Genomic DNA, 19,649 nt, shown 5'->3' with positions numbered 1-19,649 from the left:
TGGATACTATGGAGCCTACATGCTTGGGATGTCTCATTGATGCTTGATCTTGGACACATATCACTGGTACACTCTTACATGCTTTGTTCGAGCTTTCTTGCTTGACATCTACGGCTTTTGTGCTAGTGGGAGCGTCTTGATACGCTCGATAGACATAGAGTAGGTGGGTTTATACTACTTGAGTATTCGGATACTTGAGATTGGGATCTTCACTTGGATGTTGCATGGTTGATATGTTGTGGTTCTCACAGATGTACTTGGGTTGATTTGGGCTTTGCACTTCCTGAGCATATATCTATCTGTGTCAAGTCTTGCCAGTGTTGTGTACACTTTGCCCTATTACACAGGGGATGTGCCGGCTTACTGACGGATTCATTTTGACACGATTGGGTGTTTACTCGATGTTCGTATGATTGTTACATGCTGATTTATGCCCGCTTGATGTTGGTTATGCTTTGACAGTCAGTGGTTGACTTAGTGCATTCATTTTGCCTACAGTTTGCTCTCCTTGTACTTGATTATAATTTATTACAGCAAGCATTTAAGTATAGACTGATGTGGAAATTTCATGCTGAATCATCCTGATTTTATGTACTTTTGATGGTACTCCATGGAAGCATCATTAGCTATCAGCTCATCGTCATTTTGCCTTGTTTTTGGTGGTATTTTGGCTATTTAGAGTAGAAAACAGCAAGTAGTTTTGAACCGTCTACACTGTTTCAGCTTGCAGTATGGCATCTTCTTCCACTGACAGTGCTATCTTCAACATCACTAAGCTTGATGGTATGAATTATGCCTATTGAAAGAGTCAAGTTTAGCAAGTATTGGTGCAGAAATCCAGATAAAACCACTAAGGTTGCATGGAGAGTAGCCTGAAACTATGATTAATGACGAATGGATGGAGCTTGATGAGTTATGCAAGTTCACCCTCATCTTGTCTCTCACTGAGCAGGTGCATTACAATGTGGTTGAGAAATCATAGAGTACTTGGCAACTTTGGGATAAGATCAAGAACCTCTATGACAAGAAAAGTCCAGCAAGTTAGATGTATTGGTTGAAGCAACTTATGGATCTGCGCATGAAGAATATGGCGATGTCTGCTCATTTGAGTTAGTTTCATGCTATCCTCAAGAACTTAACTTTGCAGGGTATTACTTTCAATGACGAGGTTACTCCATTGTTTTTGGTTGGGACTCTGAGTGAGTCATGGGATGTATTCCACACTGTCTTATGTGCTCTTGCTACTATTTATGCTTTGACTGTTAGAGGCAAAAATGGTAATGGTAAAAATGACTGTGGAAATGGCCATGGTAGAGACTCGTAGAAGTCTAGGTCTAAGTCACGTGGTAACTCGCACAGCAAGTCTCGTGGGAGAAATGCTAATGTGACATGTCATCATTGCGGCAAGAAGGGTCATATACTCCCACAGTGTCATGAGTTGCGCAAAGAGAAGGGGAAAGACAAAGTACAGGAAAAGCCCTCTGATCACATCATGGTACCTGTGAAATTTAGTGTGAAAATTGAGGTGATAAATGTCATGCAGACTGATGACTCTAATGGAGAGTACATACTTACAGCTAGTTCTTGTGATGCTACGCTGTTGACTGAGTTCACTCTAAGTATGCATAGTGCTGGCTTTTGGATTCTGGTGCTTCATTTCATGTTACACCATGCCGTGAGTGGTTCCACTTCTATCGCACTGTCTCTGGTTCAGCTCGCTTAGGTGATGACAGGTCACTTGCTATTGTTGGCATTGGGGATGTACGGCTGCAGTTCTCTACTGGCAGTACTTTTCTGTTACAGGATGTACGTCATGTACCTGCGCTTACACGCAGTCTTATATCTACAGGGCAGCTTGATGATATTGGGTTTCATGTCTCTTTTAGGGATTCTGCCTGGAAGATCACATGTGGTAGACTTGTGCTTACTAGAGGTGCCAAGGTTGGTAGGCTCTATCCTCTTGTAGTTGATGGGTCATTTGTTGACTATGTTTTGCCAATGGATTCCATCCCACAAGTATCTCTTTGGCATGCGTGTTTAGGTCATATGTCTTTGAAGGGGATGAAAATTCTTTTTGGTTTGCAGTACTTACCGCCCCTTGACTATGCATGTTTTGATTCATGTAAGCATTGTCTTTATGGTAGACAAACTAGGAATACGTATAAGAAGTTCGGTAGAATATGCATGAGTGAGCCCTTGGCATTAGTACATTCGGATGTTTGTGGCCCATGCCTTATCAGTGTATGGGTAGTGCAAAGTATTTTGACATTTATTGACGATTTTTCGCATAAAGTCTGGGCTTATTCCATTAAGCTTAAATTCGATGTCTTGGCTATGTTTCAGAGATGGCTTACATTGGTTGAGAACCAGACTGGGCATAGATTGAAATGCCTTAGGACTGACAATGGGGGAGAATATGTGTAACGTGTCTTTGAGCAGCTATGTGACGAGAGGGGTATTAAGCGTTAGTTGACCGCCCCCTATACCCCATCCCAGAATGGTTTGGCTGAGCGGATGAATAGAACCATCCAGGAGCATGCATGCAGTATGCTTAGCCATGTGGGCCTACCACAGAGCTTTTGGGCTGAGGCAGTCAGTACACAGCTGTGCATATCATAAATAAATCACCTTCTAGTAGTTTGGATTTCCAGATTACAGAGGAGGTATGGACTGGGAAACCTCCGTCTTATGCACATCTACGTGTCCTTGGATGTGAGGCATACTGCCATGTGTCCAAGGACAAGCGTAGTAAGCTGGATCCTAAGAGTGTTAAATGCATTTTCCTTGGCTATGGAGATGCAAGCGAGATGGGTTACTGCCTCTAGGATCCGCAAGCGAGGAAAGTCATTTGCAGCCATGATGTAGTCTTCCATGAAGACAGGATACATAGGCAGCCTGAGAAGGTGGTAGAGATACGTAGGGTTATATTCCAGGAGGAGCCACGTGCTCCAGTATAGCCTGCACAACCAGATGGTTAGCCTGCACCAGCAATTGGTACACATGGCCAGGGTGTTAGACAGGCAACAAAGCTTGCCGTGAGATGGCCTACTAGAGACAAATGTCCACTTGATAGATTTGAGCCCTCGATGCATTATCTCTTGGTTACAGATGCAGGAGAGCCTCTCACCTATGATGAGGCTATGCGCAAGGGTGACAGTCACTCTTGGGAGAGAGCTATGCAGTCTGAGATAGACTCCTTGCATAAGAATATGACTTGGGATTTGGTTTTCTTGCCTGTTGGCAAGAAGACTCTGCCATGCAAGTGGGTGTATAAGCTGAAAAGTACCTTTGGACACCCTAAGCCAGCTTATAAGGCAAGACTTGTTGCTAAGGGTTTTAAACAGGAGTATAGAGTTGACTTTGATGAAGTCTTTTCTCCCGTGGTCAAGATGACCACCCTACGCTTGATTTTGGCCTTAGTCGCGCAGCTTGAATTGGATATATATCAGATGGATTTCAAGATTGCATTCTTGTATGGGGATTTGTATAATGAGATTTACATGGAGCAGTCCAAGGGCTTTGCAGAACCTGGTAGGGAGCACCTAGTGTGTAAGTTGAAGAAAAGTCTTTATGGCTTGAAGCAGATACCTAGGGAGTGATATCATAAATTTGATGTCTTTTTGCAGTCACAGGACTACAGCAGGAGTGCTATGGATCCATGTATTTACACGAAGGAAACCCGTGATGGCTCATTGCTTATTTTGGTACTTTATGTGGATGATATGTTGATAGCAGGGAAAGCTCATGAGATGAGCTGGATACTCTTAAATCTCAGCTGAAGAAGAGCTTTGAGATGAAGGATTTGGGACAGGCCTCTCACATTCTTGGTATGCGCATTAAGCGCGACAGACATCAAGGACTACTCTACCTCTCACAGAGGGAGTACATTCATAAAGTCGAGCGTTTCCGCATGCAGGACGTGAAGCCTATTGGCTGTCCATTACCTTCTTATGTGAAGGTCTCATAGGCCGATTGTTTGCAGAGAGGTGAGCAGAGAGCCGAGATGGCCAAGATCCCTTATGCATCAGGCGTGGTTTGTTTGATGTATGCCATGATAGCCACTCGTCCAAATATTGCCTTTGCAGTTGGTGTTGTGGCATGCTATATGGCTACATGTGGCAAGAAGTATTGGGATGCTGTGAAGGGTATCATAAGATACCTGAAGGGCACAACAGATATGTATATTTGCTATGGCAGCCAGGATACAGGAGTTGTGGGGTACACAGACTCCGATTATGCAGGACATGTAGATAGTAGGAAGTCCACTTCTGGCTATGTATTCACCTATGCTAGAGGTGTTGTCTCTTGGATGTCCAGGGTTTAAAAGTGTACGGATCTCTCTACCACTGAGGCCGAGTATGTTACAGCCAGTGAGGCTTGCAAGGAGGCCATATGGTTGGGCCGTTTGGTTCATGACCTTGGGATTGATGCTATACCTACGCTGCATTCGGATTCTATGAGTGCTATTCAGCTAGCCAAGAATCCGGTCTTCCATGCGAAGAATAAACACATCGAGGTGAGGTATCACTTTATACGTGGGGTCGTGGAGGATAGGTCTGTTGACCTTGTCAAGATCTCCACTGATGAAAATCCTGCAGATCTACTCATGAAAAGCCTCACTACTGAGCGCTTTGCCTTTCTCAGGAAATTGATGGGCATTGGATGAGATGACGTTTTTTCTCATCCCGTTGTAGATGTGTACATTGTACTATCTTTTCTTTTCCTTTTCACTCCTCACTGGGGCAGATTCGCCTTTAAGTGGAAGGTTGTTGGGGTAAAGGCGCCTCCGTCTAGCCGCCTATGTATTACTACACTGACAGTATCCGCCACTGCATATTGCAGATGACGGGTGCTTGTCACCGTTACTTTATTCTTTATTCTTTTAGTGACAGTTTGAATAAAGGAAGACCCGGTCACACATTGTGATAGTTGGAGTTCTCATTTTGTGTCTCTCTTTCTTGCTCTTGCTTTTCCATCATAGCTCTTCCAAGCAAGCTTTGATCCTTCTCACCTTTTAAGTGAGGCATGCTATAGGTTGAAATTGCCTCCAGATTGGCGGATACACAATGCCTTTCATGTGAGCTTGCTTAGACCTTTTCATGGAGATGTGCCAGAGGATGTCTTTGCTGAAATTCAGTCGGAGGTTGAAGAGCTCGATGAAATACTAGTATCAGAGCAGATTTTGGCACACAAAGAGAGGAAGATCAGGGGTAAGGGTTCCAGAAGGTACTTGGTGAAGTTTCAAAATTATTCACCAATGGATGCCAAATGGATGGAGGAGGATGACTTGGCAGATCATCCTTTGTTGTTGCAGCTTTACCTTGATGCTTTTCAGTTAGAGCTGACTTTAGTTCGGGCTCCGTCAGGTTTAGTAGAGCAGAGGTCCAGAGTATTACCTGATGCTTGTGAGGGATCTAGCACCTCCGCTCCTTAGTAATGGACAGCTCTAGTGGTAGTGGATCTCGAATATATTCAGCATACATTCAGGGTATTGTAGCTGAACAGTATGTTGCTAGGGGATCACTATTCAGTATACTAGTCACTATGTTTGGTATGCAAATCGGTATGGTTTTTATTGCAGCTTTGAAAGTGTACATTTGTATCTGTTATGCTCAGTGTATAATCAATTATGCTTGGTGTAGCATCAGTTAATGATCATCAAGGGCTGATTATCGAATGTTGGTTTTCAGCGTATGATCATTCATATTAGGTGGTATTCAGCTCAGTTTTTGATCAGCTTGAGAACTGTTTATGGTCACTTTTTGGATTAGTTTTGCATCAGTTTGCATTGATTGCTGGTCAGTTTTTGCAATGAGTTTGTGGTCAGTTTGGGGTCACATTTGCAGCAGTTTGTGATTAGTTCTCAGATCAGCAAGTGATCAGTTTATGACCAAATTATGCTCAGTTTTCAATGGTTTACATCTAGTTCCATGGACAACAGCATATGTTATGATGCCATTGATGTTTTAGCCATGGTTTATGCTTGGTTATACTATGCTATGGTTTGGTTTTTCCAGATGAGTTGAGCTCATGAGAAATGGACATGTCACATGATAATCTGGAAATATTTTTGAGATTCTTTGTGAGTTTTATGTTATGTTATGTAGGTTGGTAATTTTTAGCATATGTTGGGCATATGGAATAGTTGAACAATGGAGCGCAATGTTGTGTTGACTATGATTCCCTATGGAAATTTTAGTATAGTACTTTACTTTTGATGCATTTGACAGTGCAATCAAGGACGATTGTAAGGATTTCAAGGGGCATGGCTGTCATGAGGACATGTATTTTTAAAACCTCACTTAACATGTGGATTAATTTTTAATCACATGATTAAGTAAATGTTGCACATGTGAGGTGTAACTGGGGTTAAAGTAAATTTACGAGCCTGGGACCCGAGGAAATCACGGGATGTCAAAGGCAAAAGTTGCTATAAGTTATGCCACAGAGGTACTTGGTGGTATTTGGTGCCAGTTGTTGGCCTAGGTCATTCATTTGGTCATAAGTGTCAGTTTTGGTGACACTAGAGAAGTGACGTTTAATGGTACCTAACACCAATCTGATGGTCAAAGATGGCGCAGAGACACTCGGGAGTGGAAGATGCGTAGCCAATTTAATTATTGGACAATTAGATTATTTTTCAGGGCACCGAAATAATTCTTAGATTAGTTTTCAGTATTTAAAGACTGAAAATTAATATTTAATTATGGCAAATGCTAGAAAAACCATTTGGGAAGGCTGCCACTTGTTAAAAATACCCATACAAGATTGAAAAACGTCTTTAGAGACTGGAGAGGCATTTTTAGGTACTCAGCCTGCAAGACAGAGGGAGGAGATGTTGTTGGTCTGATTTGTAGCCATTGGAGGACCTCTGAGGTAGCCAGGGGCTTGAGAAGACTAATCAACAACAGGTGACAACATCTATAGGCTGTTGAGATAGGGAAGCAACAATAAATGAGTGATTTTCTTCAGCTTTTGCATCTACAAGCTATTGAGACAGGACAGCAGTAGTAAATGACAGATTTTCTTCAGTTCTTCGTGAAGAAACTTTGAATTTTCTCTCTCTACAGCTTTCTCTCTCATCTCCCAGCCATTTCAGAGCCTTGCTCTGAAGATCTCAGCATTTGGACCCTTGGAGGTTGAGAAATTGCAAATTTCTCTACTGTAAACCCTATTTTACAGCCGAAATTAGGATTTAGCAGCAGCTTGGGGAAGCGTGCTAGAAATTGGAAGCTACAAGACTTGGATTTTTCAAGACTGAAGGTGAATTTCAGCTAAATTCAGGTGGACGACTAGCCAACCATTGAATTTGGGGCATCTCCATCGTCTATGAAGTGGATGAAGGCCAATCAAGTGCTCAAATCAAGGGGCAAATTAGATTGAAGACTTGCTGGTCACTTTGGATAGCAAGGGGAGTTTGGATTGCGAAGGGGATCGGAAGAATCCCATTGTAAATCAACTTTTTCTTCAATAAAGGTAAAGAAATTCTGAAAGGGGCGCCAACTTTGGGGCCAATCCGGTGTGCATTGTCCAAGATTAGTAGGTAAATTTGTATTTTCAGATTTGCATTAATTGTTTGCTGCTGTAATTAAGTTGTAATCAGGGATTTACCACCCATCCACGGAAGGAAGGCTGGTTTCACTATCTCTGTTTGTTGGTGATGCAATGAAAATAAAGGGGGAAATCAGTAGGCGATGTTGAATCCACAACCTGTCTTTGCCTTCTCTAATGAACATGGTCTTTAGCTCTCTGAGCTCTTGTACTCTAATATCATGTCAAAAATAACATGTATGCTCTGATACCATGTTAAAATAAGCGATGGTGTAGAGGGATAGCAAGGTTTGTGGGAAGTAACATAGAGTGTGTACGAAAAACATTGAGAGAGAAGAGAAACTCAGAAACTCAAGAACATGGTGATGATTTATGAGAAGAAAAGTTGATACAATGGAGCCAAAGCTCAAAAGATAACTGTACTCTCCTATTTGAATGGAGTGGCAACAACTGTGGGAAATCTGCACAGTGAAAGAAGCGAAATGCAATCCTTCGGGCAGTGGGCTATCGACGTAATCATTGGAAGGTAAAGGATAGCTATCGAGGGAGCAAACTGCAGTCCTCTGATGTTGTTGAAGATGTGGAAGATGATCACTAGCTGTCGAGGGAGCGAACCGTAGTCCTCTGATGCCAGGGAGTGATGTGGGTAGCAAAACACAAATCCTAAAACGTAAGTTGTAAAACGCAAGGAGAGCAGCCCAAATGCTGACGCTAGGTGGATAATGATGACGCCAAATGATGGAGGATGAGCCCAAGCTGCAAAAACGCAGGTCCCAACAACCTCTATGACAGACAAGAGACGCCAGGTGATAGAGAAGCCAGGCTGCAAAAACGCAGGTTCCAACAACCCCTGTGATAGATGAGTGACGCTAGGTGACAGAGGAGAAGCTAGGTTGCAAAAACGCAAGTCCCAGTAGCCCTTGTGATAGACGAGTGATGAAATCACATACGCTCGGTGATATAGACTGTTACGAGAGGCTAGGATGCTGACGCCAAGTTGGAGATGATGATGCTAGACAAGGAGAAGATCTTCACATTGAAAAACACAGGTGAAGGTGGAGCTTGATGAAGCTCTTTGTCAAATAACTAGCTTATCATGAACCTGGATGTCAATTCTAGCTCTAGGATTTGAACCTGCCAGACTTCAGTCGATGCGCTAGGGAAACCCCTCTTGGGAACATGTGTACATGTATACCTGTATAGATGAGGCTCTCCAACCCCATCTCACCACCCTCTCATAGTCCCTCTTTGGCATTGGAGAGTTGTGAGGGATGACTGCATCATTTATACTAGCAACTTGGAAGGGAGGGCCCTGCAACCATTGCCTGGGCCACAGAGTAGGAGCCTAATCCTGGACCTGGAGATGAGGAAGACTCGCCGAGAGAGTCGTCACCCTTTGTCACCGTCTGCTCTTGCTCCTGTTGTAAAGTTGCTAATGTCCTAAGTCCTTTCGGAGGTGTTCCTTCTTGTCACAATAATAGCACTGAGACTTCTTCTGTTGCATGGCACCCCTCTCTGAAACTGGAACATTTGAAGCACCAAGTGATAGCATCCCCACAGAAACCTGAAATTGTACACAGGAAGTCTCCAACATAACATTGGTAGATGAGTAAATAATGTGTGCATGCTGACCATTAGGAGGAGACGCAAGAGGAGCCATGATGAGGGAGATACAGAGAAGATGAAGAAAAAAAACAAGGTATCTTTAGGGAGAAAAGTATGCGAAAAATGCATGCTCACAAGGATTGCATGAGTTCTTTGTAGTAAAGAAAGCACATAGAGAAAAGAGCAACAGTAACCAGAGTATAGTGATGAGAACACGACAACGGATGCGCACAAACCATCTCTAAAGCTGAACAGTGTATCACTAAAGAAAAATAGGACCAAACACAGCCAAAACATAGCCTGAAACTTGTTGCCCAGCCCTGCACAAAAGCAAAAAAGACGAAATGCAGATGTTGATGACAACACAGTTAGGAACTGCAAATAATGCCGTTGTCCTATAGGAAACAGGTCGCCTCAGGTAGCAGATACCAAAAGGTTGATGTAGAAGGGTCAAAAACAGGGCCCCAGCCGTGAAGCAGCCCTAGAAAACAGTAATCGGAAATGGCAGACTGCAAAATGTTGATGAAACAGGCCAAAAATGATCAGAAGATGGTCGCCTAGGCTGGAAATTTGTCGCAGCAGTCAGAAACAGGTCTAAGCAGTAGATGAAAAATTAAAACTCAAACCTGAAATAATGTAAAACAGCAACAGGAACAATGATCCTGTCAAAAGATGATGTACTGGCGAGACAGTAGGGTTTGCGGGGAGGAACATGGAGTGAACTTGGCAAACATGGAGAAGAGAGAATAAACTCTGATGAATGGAAGGATGAAGTTTTGAATCATGGAGTGAATGTGATACAAGGGAACAAGGGTGCCGTAGCACAAGGAATATGATGAAGATAGCCACGAACCACGAACCGCAATGTCCTCTTGAAGGGGTGTGAGGGTAGTGGAGAGGCTGGAGAGAAGAGGTGACGGACTGAATGAATCAGCCGTAAGGAATGAATGAGAGAGTGGCCTATAAATAGGCATAGTCAGTCTAGGATGGCGTCCCTTTTTGGGGCTGCAAACCCTTAACGCAAAACGCAAAAATGCAAAAATGCAAATTGTGGATGAAGGGTGAAGGGTTTCTCAACACCCCCTCGCAGGCCCAAAAAGGGGAACAAGAGAAGAGTGAGGTGGAGATGCAATGCTACATGCTGAAGAATGCTCATGCAACAGGTGCCACTTGGATAGTGTCCCTTGTGGGGAAATTGTTCACTTGCCCAAGCGCCCTAGTACAAAGCTAATGAAAACGTGCAATGCATAGGAGGAATGTCGGACTTTGTGTGGTACCGAGAACCATAAGGATATGCCCGTACTCCATCTCGGGAGGTGGCTCCATGCTAACCAAGTGACCAAGGCAAGAAGAGAAGAGGAGGAAGAAGATGTAGAGGATCCCTAAGATCCAAGATTTCCACCGGAAAGGGAACCTGTAGTAAAGACTAGTAGACAGAGTGAATTGGAGAACCTGAAACACAACCTCGGGAGAGAAGCCACTAGCTCTGTGTATCCATGCTGGAAGGAATACGAAGGCCTCGTCACCAAGTCGCGGTTGAACCTCTGAGGTCCCGATCTAGGTGGTACCTAAAGATCCTGGATATCAGTAGAAGAGATGACTGATCGAAGACCGCCACCCCAAGAAAGTAGAGGATGGGTGAAGAACTTCATGTGGAGTAGGTTCCTCCTCTGAGGTGGGAGGTGGAGGGGCCCCTGCTGAAGTCGAAGAAGTAGATGCCCCCTATGAGGGCAAAGAAATAACATCCCCCTCTAAATCCCCCTCTGAAGTAGATAGAGAAGCCAAAAACTCATGGATCATGGACTCCGAAATGTTTGATGACGAAGGAAGTGCCATCGGCCGAAGAAGGTATCTGGGGTGCCGAAGAGCTTCCAGAGGTAGCCTCTCGAACCTGAGTAGTCTAGGGTGGGGAAGGGTGCGGGTCAGAATGAGCAAGAGGTGGGCAACAGTCGCTGTCTCTCAGTGGAGCGGACTGGGTAGTCGAAGAAGAGGAAGGAGTCAAGCAGCCATTGTCTCTGGAAGGAGCAGATTGATGAGGAGAGAAGACTGCCGCTGGCATTGCGACGATCTCCGGGAGGTCGTAGCGCCAATCGATTCTCCATGTGCTTGAAAGGACTTAGTGTACATTGGATGCGTCTTATTGCCTTGAGCATAGTACACTAAAAGCCCATGTAGAATGATCTCTGTGGCCCAAAAAAAAGGAGAGGTGGCACAAGGAGTGCCTGGTGGAAGATGCATATACTCTAGGGGGGTGGGGAGCAAAGGTCGAAGTCGGCAAGTATCGATGGTGTGTCCGGTGATATCACAGTAGGAGCACCCAATAGTCTGGTCATCTATTGGTAAAGAAGCCATGGATACTAGTGTGCCTTGCTGAAGAAGGAAGAGGTCAACCACCATGAACTACGAACCACAATGTTCACCTCAAGGGGTGTAAGGGCAGTATGAAGCACGAACCGCAATGTCCGCCTCAAGGGTTGGGAGGGTAGTGGAATGGCTGGAAGTGAGTTGTCAGTGGGAGGAGGATGCGACCAACAGTAAGAAGTTGCAACCAGTAGAAAACGCAGGTGAGGAGAGAGAAAGGCAAAAATCGTAGGCAGGACAGTCTGCAGGAGAGAGAAAGACTAAAAACGTAGGCAGCAGGTGAGAGAAAGACTAAAAACGCAGGCATGACAGCCTGCAGGAGAGATACTAAAAACGCAAGCAGCAGGAGAGAGAGACTAAAAACATAGGCAGGACAGCCTGCAGGAGAGAGAAAGACTAAAAACGTAAGAAAAAAACAGCAGCAGCAGTCAATATGCTGAAATCAGCTCCGAACAGTGTGTGGTAGGTTGGAAATAGGCGCCAGATTGTTGTAGACAGCAATGGCTAGCTTGAATTGCGATGTCCTCCATGTCTAGGGTGTGGGCAGCAAGTTGAAATACCTGAAATATGCAAAAAAGAGATTGTTTTCTGAATGGAGAGTGATTAGTAATAGTCACTTTGCTGTAAATAGCTGCAAACTGCAGGTGGAAGGCTGGAAACAGGTGCTAGATTGTAGATGACAGCAAGGGACAGCTAAGACTGCGATGTCCTCCGCGAAAGGAGTATGGGCAGCAAGTTGAAAACAATTGAAACCTGCAAAAACGAGATGTTGATGTTGCGGAAGAAGAAGAGAAGTGGATGCCGAACCCGCCACCGGTCTTTGCCTTCACTGGAGTGGAGGATCTTCGCTGCTAAGGTGAGTAGATCCAACTTTGATACCGTGTCAAAAGATGACGTACTAGCAAGACAGTAGGGTTGGTGGGGAGGAACACGGAGTGAACTTGGTAAACATGGAGAAGAGAAGAGAAGAGAGAAGAAACTCTGATGAATGGAAGGATGAAGTTCTGAATCATGGAGTGAATGTGATACAAGGGAACAAGGGTGCCGTAGCACAAGGAAGATGATGAAGACAGCCACGAACCATGAACCGCAATGTCCTCTTAAAGGGTTGTGAGGGTAGTGGAGAGGCTGGAGAGAAGAGGTGACGGACTGAATGAATCAACCGTAAGGAATGAATGAGAGAGTGGCCTATAAATATGCACAGTCAGTCTAGGATGGCGTCCCTTTTTGGGGCTGCAAACCCTAAACGCCAAACGCCAAACGCAAAAACTCAAACTGTGGGTGAAGGGTTTCTCAACAGATCTTGCAATCTGATACCATGTCAGAAGTGGATGCAATGATGGAAGCTTGGAAAATTGTTGTGATAGACTGCCAAACACGAGACAAAGGAAAGAGACACACTGCACAAAGAACTCAGAAGCAAAGAGATGCTTGGGAAATGGAATCCATATACCAAGATATGAGATAGTATAGAACCAATGTGAGTCACCGGCTGTGAAGGCACTAGCACTTCTCTCTCCACTACAACCTATTAAATGATGAATGTAATGACCATGGAGGAGTGCCTGAAATAAATAGGCAAAATAATGCCATAAATGGCGGCAGGGCGGCCAGCATTAAAATGCTTAAATAGCCATCATAAAATGCTAGATAAAATGCTTGAATAATCTAGAAAATAGAATGGTGCCCTAGCCCACTGGACCACATGCACAGACTCAACCATGAACTGACATATCTACTAACAACATGGCACAAAAATTTGGGGAGGTAAGACAATGTTCGATAGGATGGCATCGACTGGGAAATGCAGAAAATGCTTAAGAAACTCGAGAAATGCACACTAAAATGCCACATCTCCTATGTCTCTGTCAGACTCTGACAAGAGCTCACAACCAAGAGATGGCAGAATGACAACACTAAAAGTGGTAGGTTAGCAGCACTTAGACAGAAATATGGTATATTACTCCCTAATTTAGTCTCCTTAAAACAGCCCTAGAATGCAATTGATGCAACATTACCAAAATAAAATCTTGATTTTTGATAGTAGGAAAAATGCACCCCTGAGCCTCTATAAATAGGAGTCTTGTGTTTGTGCATCCTTTCTCTTGATCATTATTACTCTCAGCCCTCAATAACCAGCTTCTCTTTCTCACATTGCTGCCCAATACCCCTTCTAGAGGACATCACCAAAATAGTGGAGGACCTTCACTAGCATTACACTCACAAACACTTTTCATTGATGTTGAGGTATATGCGTTTCATGTTCTCATCTGGTGTTTTTTTCTCCTAACTTGTCTTTTGCAAGTTGACACTATCCGTACAAGATGTACCGGTTGATCCGAGAGGAAAACTTGGATCATTTGGCACTTCTTGGTTGCCCTTTCTTGACGGGGCTTCCCACTTTTTGACTAGCATGGAGTCTTCCTCTCCTGAGGCCCAGTTCTTCCCTTTCTTGAGATGCTCTTGGAGACCATACATTTCACAGGCTTTTGGCTGGACATGCAATTCCTTCTTCTTCCTTGGGCGTTTCTCCCTTTCCCTATTGATATCGACATCTTGTCTACAAGATTTTGATTACTTCATAAGCATTATTACTTTTGTACTTTGTATCATTATCGGTATCATGATCATCATTGTAAAAGGGTACTTGGGCAAGTAAACAATTCCTCTGTGAGGGCACTTTTTCATGGGGTTGTAAAATTTCGAGATGCTTTAATCTTGCTGATAAGATTTGATTAAATTATTACTCAAATGTGCGGTTGTTTAGCACGTGATGCACATGGTAGTCATTTCATGGTAATAGGCTAAGGATCTTGAGGATGTAGTGGGTGTCACATGCAAAATTTGTAATAAGTTATAGTTGATAGATACTAGGTAGTGCTTGGTGTTAGATTTGGGCCTAGACCAATTTATTGGCCACTAACGAGCATCCTTTGCCCGATGCCGTGGTTGCTTTGAGGTGGAATGCCTTGGGGAAATATTGGGCTTGAGCCATCTTAACAATCCCTTTATGGTTCAAGTTTTGGACTTGAGAGGGTGTTGAGCTAAAAATACATTATAACCTAATTAGCTTTTTATCGCAATACCAAAACTCAATTATTACCAAAGTTTCATTAAAAAGAAATGTGTTCCTAGAGTATATGTGTCCCATAAGCCAAATCCTAATTTGGGATGATCCACACTTCTATAAGTAGAGGCCCACCGCCACTCGTTGGCCTTCACTCTGCAGATCCAAGCCCCCCATGGCTCCAGCTTGACATAATCACCCGTGGCCCCGATGCCTCTACCGCCGTCAGAAAATAGACCCCCCCCGATCCTCGCTATAACACCTCTCCTCCCCCTTGTTGCTCCCTCCACTTGCACCAATACCCCCCCTTGACAGTACAGCAGTGTGATTGGTAGGTTCTCAGAAGGGACGTGCAATGGAAACCTCTGGTCAGATGCTAGTGTATTCTGCGAGTGCCCCCCAGTCAAATACCTTGCGCGTAGTCCTCTCTGAGGAACAACTCTTAGTAGTCCGTGCCACAAAGCTGGAGCTAAAAGAAACAACGATATTCGGTCAAGTCATAGGACACTCCCCATCCAAGGCTCAGCTTCGAGATTGGCTTCACTCCATGCTGCGCATGGGCACGGCGCAGATCGTGGAGGCGATTCTCATGGGGCAAGGGATCTTCATGGTATGGCTCACCTCGGCAGACGCAGCCTATGAGTTAGTGGTCAGTTCACCCTATGTCTCCACGAAGGGGGTCATATACATGGTCCCTTGGTACAGTGGCTTCACTGTGGAGGCATTCGTGCTCTGCAACAGTTTCCTTAGACACTCGGTCATCCTACTCTTCCCCGGCCTGGAGATAGAGTATCACTAGCTTGTGGAAGACTTTGGACGGCTCTTTGGCACTATCCTTCCCACCTCTTTTGCGGACGCAGTGATAGCCGTAGGAGTCCCAAAGGTACAGGTGGCAGTGAAGGAGACAAAGAACATACCATAGTTTCTAGAGATTGAGGCATGCGCATACTCCTTTAGGCAGCAGGTTATTGTGACTAGGCAGCCCAGGCAGTGCCTGCGTTGCCATGAATTTGGACATCTGGCAGCAAAGTGCACGCGCTTTCGAAGCCAAGGCAGCTTCGCCAACAGGCCCACAGGTGGACGTGGACGGCTTTACACGGGTCTAGAGACGACAGGGGGTGCCGCAACTAGCCCCTCAGATACAGCCATGGCAGCAGGTTCAAGAGGGTGAGCATCGGCCCACCCCCCCCCGGCAGAACACGACACGGCCCCCCCCTCCTCGCCCCACTCGACAGGACCACAGGCCTACACATCCGCCCCCCACGGAGGCGTCACAGGCCACATCACCTAAGGGTCCACATCCCCCCTCTCCAGAGCTACTGTCCCTCCCCTCCCTCCCCCCCCTTCCTCCCCCCCCCCCCCCACACACACACACACCCCTGCCGTGTGTCTCCGACCACCCCACCATCTTTTGATCCTTCCCCTCTCCACCATCACCCCCGCCGACCAGTACCCCTGATCCCCACCCAGCATGGGTGACCCCCCTTCCCCCCCACAAGAGGTAAGGAGTCCCATACATCGATATCCTCCACTCACCAGCAGTCTAGCCCCCCCTTCCCTCCCCACACAGCCACTAGCTCTTCTATCTATGTCGCCTGTCACACTTTCCTGAGAGACACGCGTAGTTGCTACCACAGGAGTTTTTTCGCAGTGGGCCGTGGTCTTACCTGAGAGTTGCGGAGTGCGGAGAGTTTCCACTACCTCTGGAGGTGGGAATCTTTGTGGTACGCAAGTCAAGGAGCGGCAAGGTCCATCTACTAGCACCACCGGATGGACCAAACTATGCCTTCTTCCTTTAGACGTCTCACACACAGGAGACTGGATGTCGACTCAGATAGAGGAGGACGTGAAGAGCTAGGTGGCAGATCATATATCCCAATGGATGGGAGAAGGTGGATTGATACTTTTCTCCCAGCCGTGGCCAAGTTGCATGATGGACATTAACTGGTAGGCTGGGGCCGAGGTCCCACATCTGAGTATTATCTTTCAAGCCCCTCCGCAGTGGAGAGCCCCAATGAATGTGATCAAGTGGCCCCTAGCACAGGCGGCCCGTTTCTACTAGTGTACAGAGTCTCGCCTCTTAGCAACTGTGAAGCCGCTAGAATGGGAATATAAGTATTAAGTTTGCGAAGAACTTGCTTTAGTTTCTTGGCATAGGCCTGGACATTCTCATTTGGCTCTTAGCGTATTACATTCAAGACACGCAACCAATACTGTCTACCCTTCTTAGGAGCAAACTCTCTATGGAAAGCCATAAAGAATTGGACACTGCTAGTTATGGTTCCAACTGCTAGACCGTGATACCACACTGCCGCTCTTCCTTTTAACGTCATGTTGAAGAACATCATTAGGTGTCCGTCGTCTTGGATCCGATAGTTGAACATCAGTGTCTGGAACTCCTTAATATGGAGTTTGGTTGATAGATGCCCTGGTGGTACCACGAGACGCATCCATTACCCCCATGGTCCTGCCCGAGGGCTACCATGGGGGAATGGAGTTCACCGTCCAGGCTGACAGCGAAGCGTATCCGCATGCCTCATAGCTTCTCTTCTTCATCAGCAGCTTCCACACCGAACAGATGCTTATTGGGTCAGCAGTTACATGTTTTCCCATGAGTTTACATCTTGCATCTTGGAATGTGAATAGTCTCCACTATAGTGGAGCACGTGGTTCCAAGAAGTTGATTGTTCGGCAGGATTGTAGCCTTGCCCTTGCAGGACGGATTGACATCTTACTTCTACAGGAGCACAAGCTCACTCCCGCCCAGGCCCAGCGGGTAGGGAAGGTACTCTCGAGTAGTTCACACATTTACTGGGAGCATGCCATTGGTGCCCACAACAGGAGTGGAGGTGTATGCACCTCTATTAGCCCAAGCCTCACCGCTTGTGTACGAGACCACAAGGACGATCGTGGCAGGGATGGTTCTATGGATCAGATTGGATATTGGGGACTCGTGCCTTGGAGTCCTCAATGTCTATGCCCTTACTGAGGTTAGGGCACACATCAGGTTTTGGGTGAAGATCGCAGTAGGACTCCCAGAGGTGGACTCTTGGATTGTTGGAGGAGACTTCAACAACTTGAAGGCCTTAGAGGACCAACAGGGCAGAGGTAGAAACTACCAGAGCATGGATGGGGAGGAGTAGGAGGCATGGGAGGTCTTCCTACTGGCAGTAGGAGCACACGATGCTTGGAGAGACCCAGCTTTCCATAGGAGGGAGAGGTTGCTGGACTTCTCTTGGGGATATAGGCGGCTAGGCCCAGTCCTGCTGGAGCGGCTGGACAGGTTCTATGTGGGAGAGTGGGGATGCTCTCATGGAGGCCAGGTAGGGTAGTTGGCGGGCACCATCTTGTCCGATCACTGTCCGGTTCTCTTGACACTTGATCCCCCAGCATCTGCCCTAGACACACGATCCTGTCGGATTCATGACTTGATCTATAGGAGGGAGGAGGTGAAGAGACAGATTGAGCACATTTGGACTAGGGAGTGGAGCAGGGGGGATCGGATCGTAGAGGAGGTTGCAGAGGTCCTAGCCGAGTCGAGCAGTATCTGCCAAGAGGCAGCCTTACAGGTCAGGTAGCAGAGCTGGGAGGAGGAGAGAGCACTCTGGTGGGACCTAGCAGCCATGCAGAGACTACTACATGAGTACTTGTGTGGTATAACTTATAGCAACTTTTGCCTTTGACATCCCGTGATTTCTTCGGGTCCCGGGCTCGTAAATTTACTTTAACCCCAGTTGCACCTCACATGTGCATCATTTACTTAATCATGCGATTAAAAATTAATCCACATGTTAAGTGAGGTTTCAAAAATACATGTCCTCATGACAACATCCTCATGTCTGTGGGAACAAACAAAAAGTGGGAACTCTCAAATTTGATTATTTTGTGATTGAATTGAGAAGATGTGATGATAAGATGTCATTAATTTGTCATGCAACCGTTGCCAAGTTATAGATGCTTCTTACTGTTTTTCTGTGCTACATTTTCTAGATGACCTTGAATGTTGTGCAATATTCTGCGTGTTATTGGTGGCAATGTACTATGTATCAAGAAGAGTTATTGAGATTATTGGGATCTTAATTTGAATGTAACGCTGCAATCAGTAATTTTTATATCCTTTCCATGGAGTTCGATATTTCCTTCTTTTGGTTTTTTGTCTTCATACTTGTACTGACCTTAATTTCCTCACGCGCATCATGCAGGCAATGAGGCTTCTGAGAGGCTAGCATACTATGGAATTGCTACAAATTTGGTTGTATATTTGACACGTCAGCTTCACCAGGGCAAATCAATAGCAGCTGTAAATGTTACCAATTGGTCTGGAACGTGTTACATAACACCCTTGCTTGGTGCTTTTCTGGCTGATGCGTATTTGGGACGCTATTGGACGATTGCTGCATTCTCCACAATCTATTTTGTGGTACCACTTGTCTCTCTAAGAATTGGAGTTCTAATGGATATTTTGGAAGCAAAGTACACTACACCTTGCTAATGTGGTCTGCACTTATGACAGGGGATGATTCTGTTAACATTGACAGCTGCTCTTCCCTCACTTACTCCACCAAAAGGGGGGGATGCAACAGGAGGCCAATTGGCTGCTTTTTATCTAGCACTTTATCTTATTGCCTTAGGAACAGGAGGAATCAAGCCTTGCGTGTCTTCTTTTGGGGCCGACCAGTTTGATGATAATGACCTAGCTGAGAAAAAAAGTAAAGTATCCTTTTTCAACTGGTTTTATTTTTCAATCAACATTGGGGCTCTTATATCTTCCAGCATCCTTGTCTACATACAAGACACTGTAAGTTGGGCATGGGGCTTTGGTATCCCAGCAGTAATGATGGGGGTAGCCATAGTCAGTTTCTTTACAGGCACCCCCCTCTTTAGACATCAGAAGCCAGGAGGTAGTCCCTTGTCTCGGATCTTGCAAGTTTTAGTTGCCACAATGCACAATTATAAAGTGGCTGTTCCACCTGACTCCAGCTTGCTGTATGAGACAAAAGTTTGTTCTATACAAGGCAGCAGAAAACTTGAACACACTGACGAGTTTCGGTAAGATCATACCTGC

General features: G+C 45.4%; 1 protein-coding gene across 1 annotated transcript in view; it reads left to right on the top strand.

Moving 5' to 3' along the window:
- The window catches only part of LOC148035608 (protein NRT1/ PTR FAMILY 8.2-like), a 56,101-nt gene that overhangs the window by 14,347 nt on the left and 22,105 nt on the right, over positions 1 to 19,649 (top strand). The window contains exons 2-3 of the mRNA XM_087677573.1: positions 18,787 to 19,004; positions 19,098 to 19,633. Of these exons, the coding sequence (XP_087533699.1) occupies positions 18,787 to 19,004; positions 19,098 to 19,633 (754 nt within the window). The remainder of the gene's footprint in view (positions 1 to 18,786; positions 19,005 to 19,097; positions 19,634 to 19,649) is intronic.

Source organism: Lygodium microphyllum, chromosome 5 (assembly GCF_053477565.2).
Source record: "Lygodium microphyllum isolate KBCC chromosome 5, Lygodium_microphyllum_v1.1.10, whole genome shotgun sequence".
Lineage (NCBI taxonomy): Eukaryota > Viridiplantae > Streptophyta > Polypodiopsida > Schizaeales > Lygodiaceae > Lygodium > Lygodium microphyllum.
Note: the sequence above shows the minus strand (reverse complement) of the source record. Positions and strands in the feature narration are given on the sequence as shown.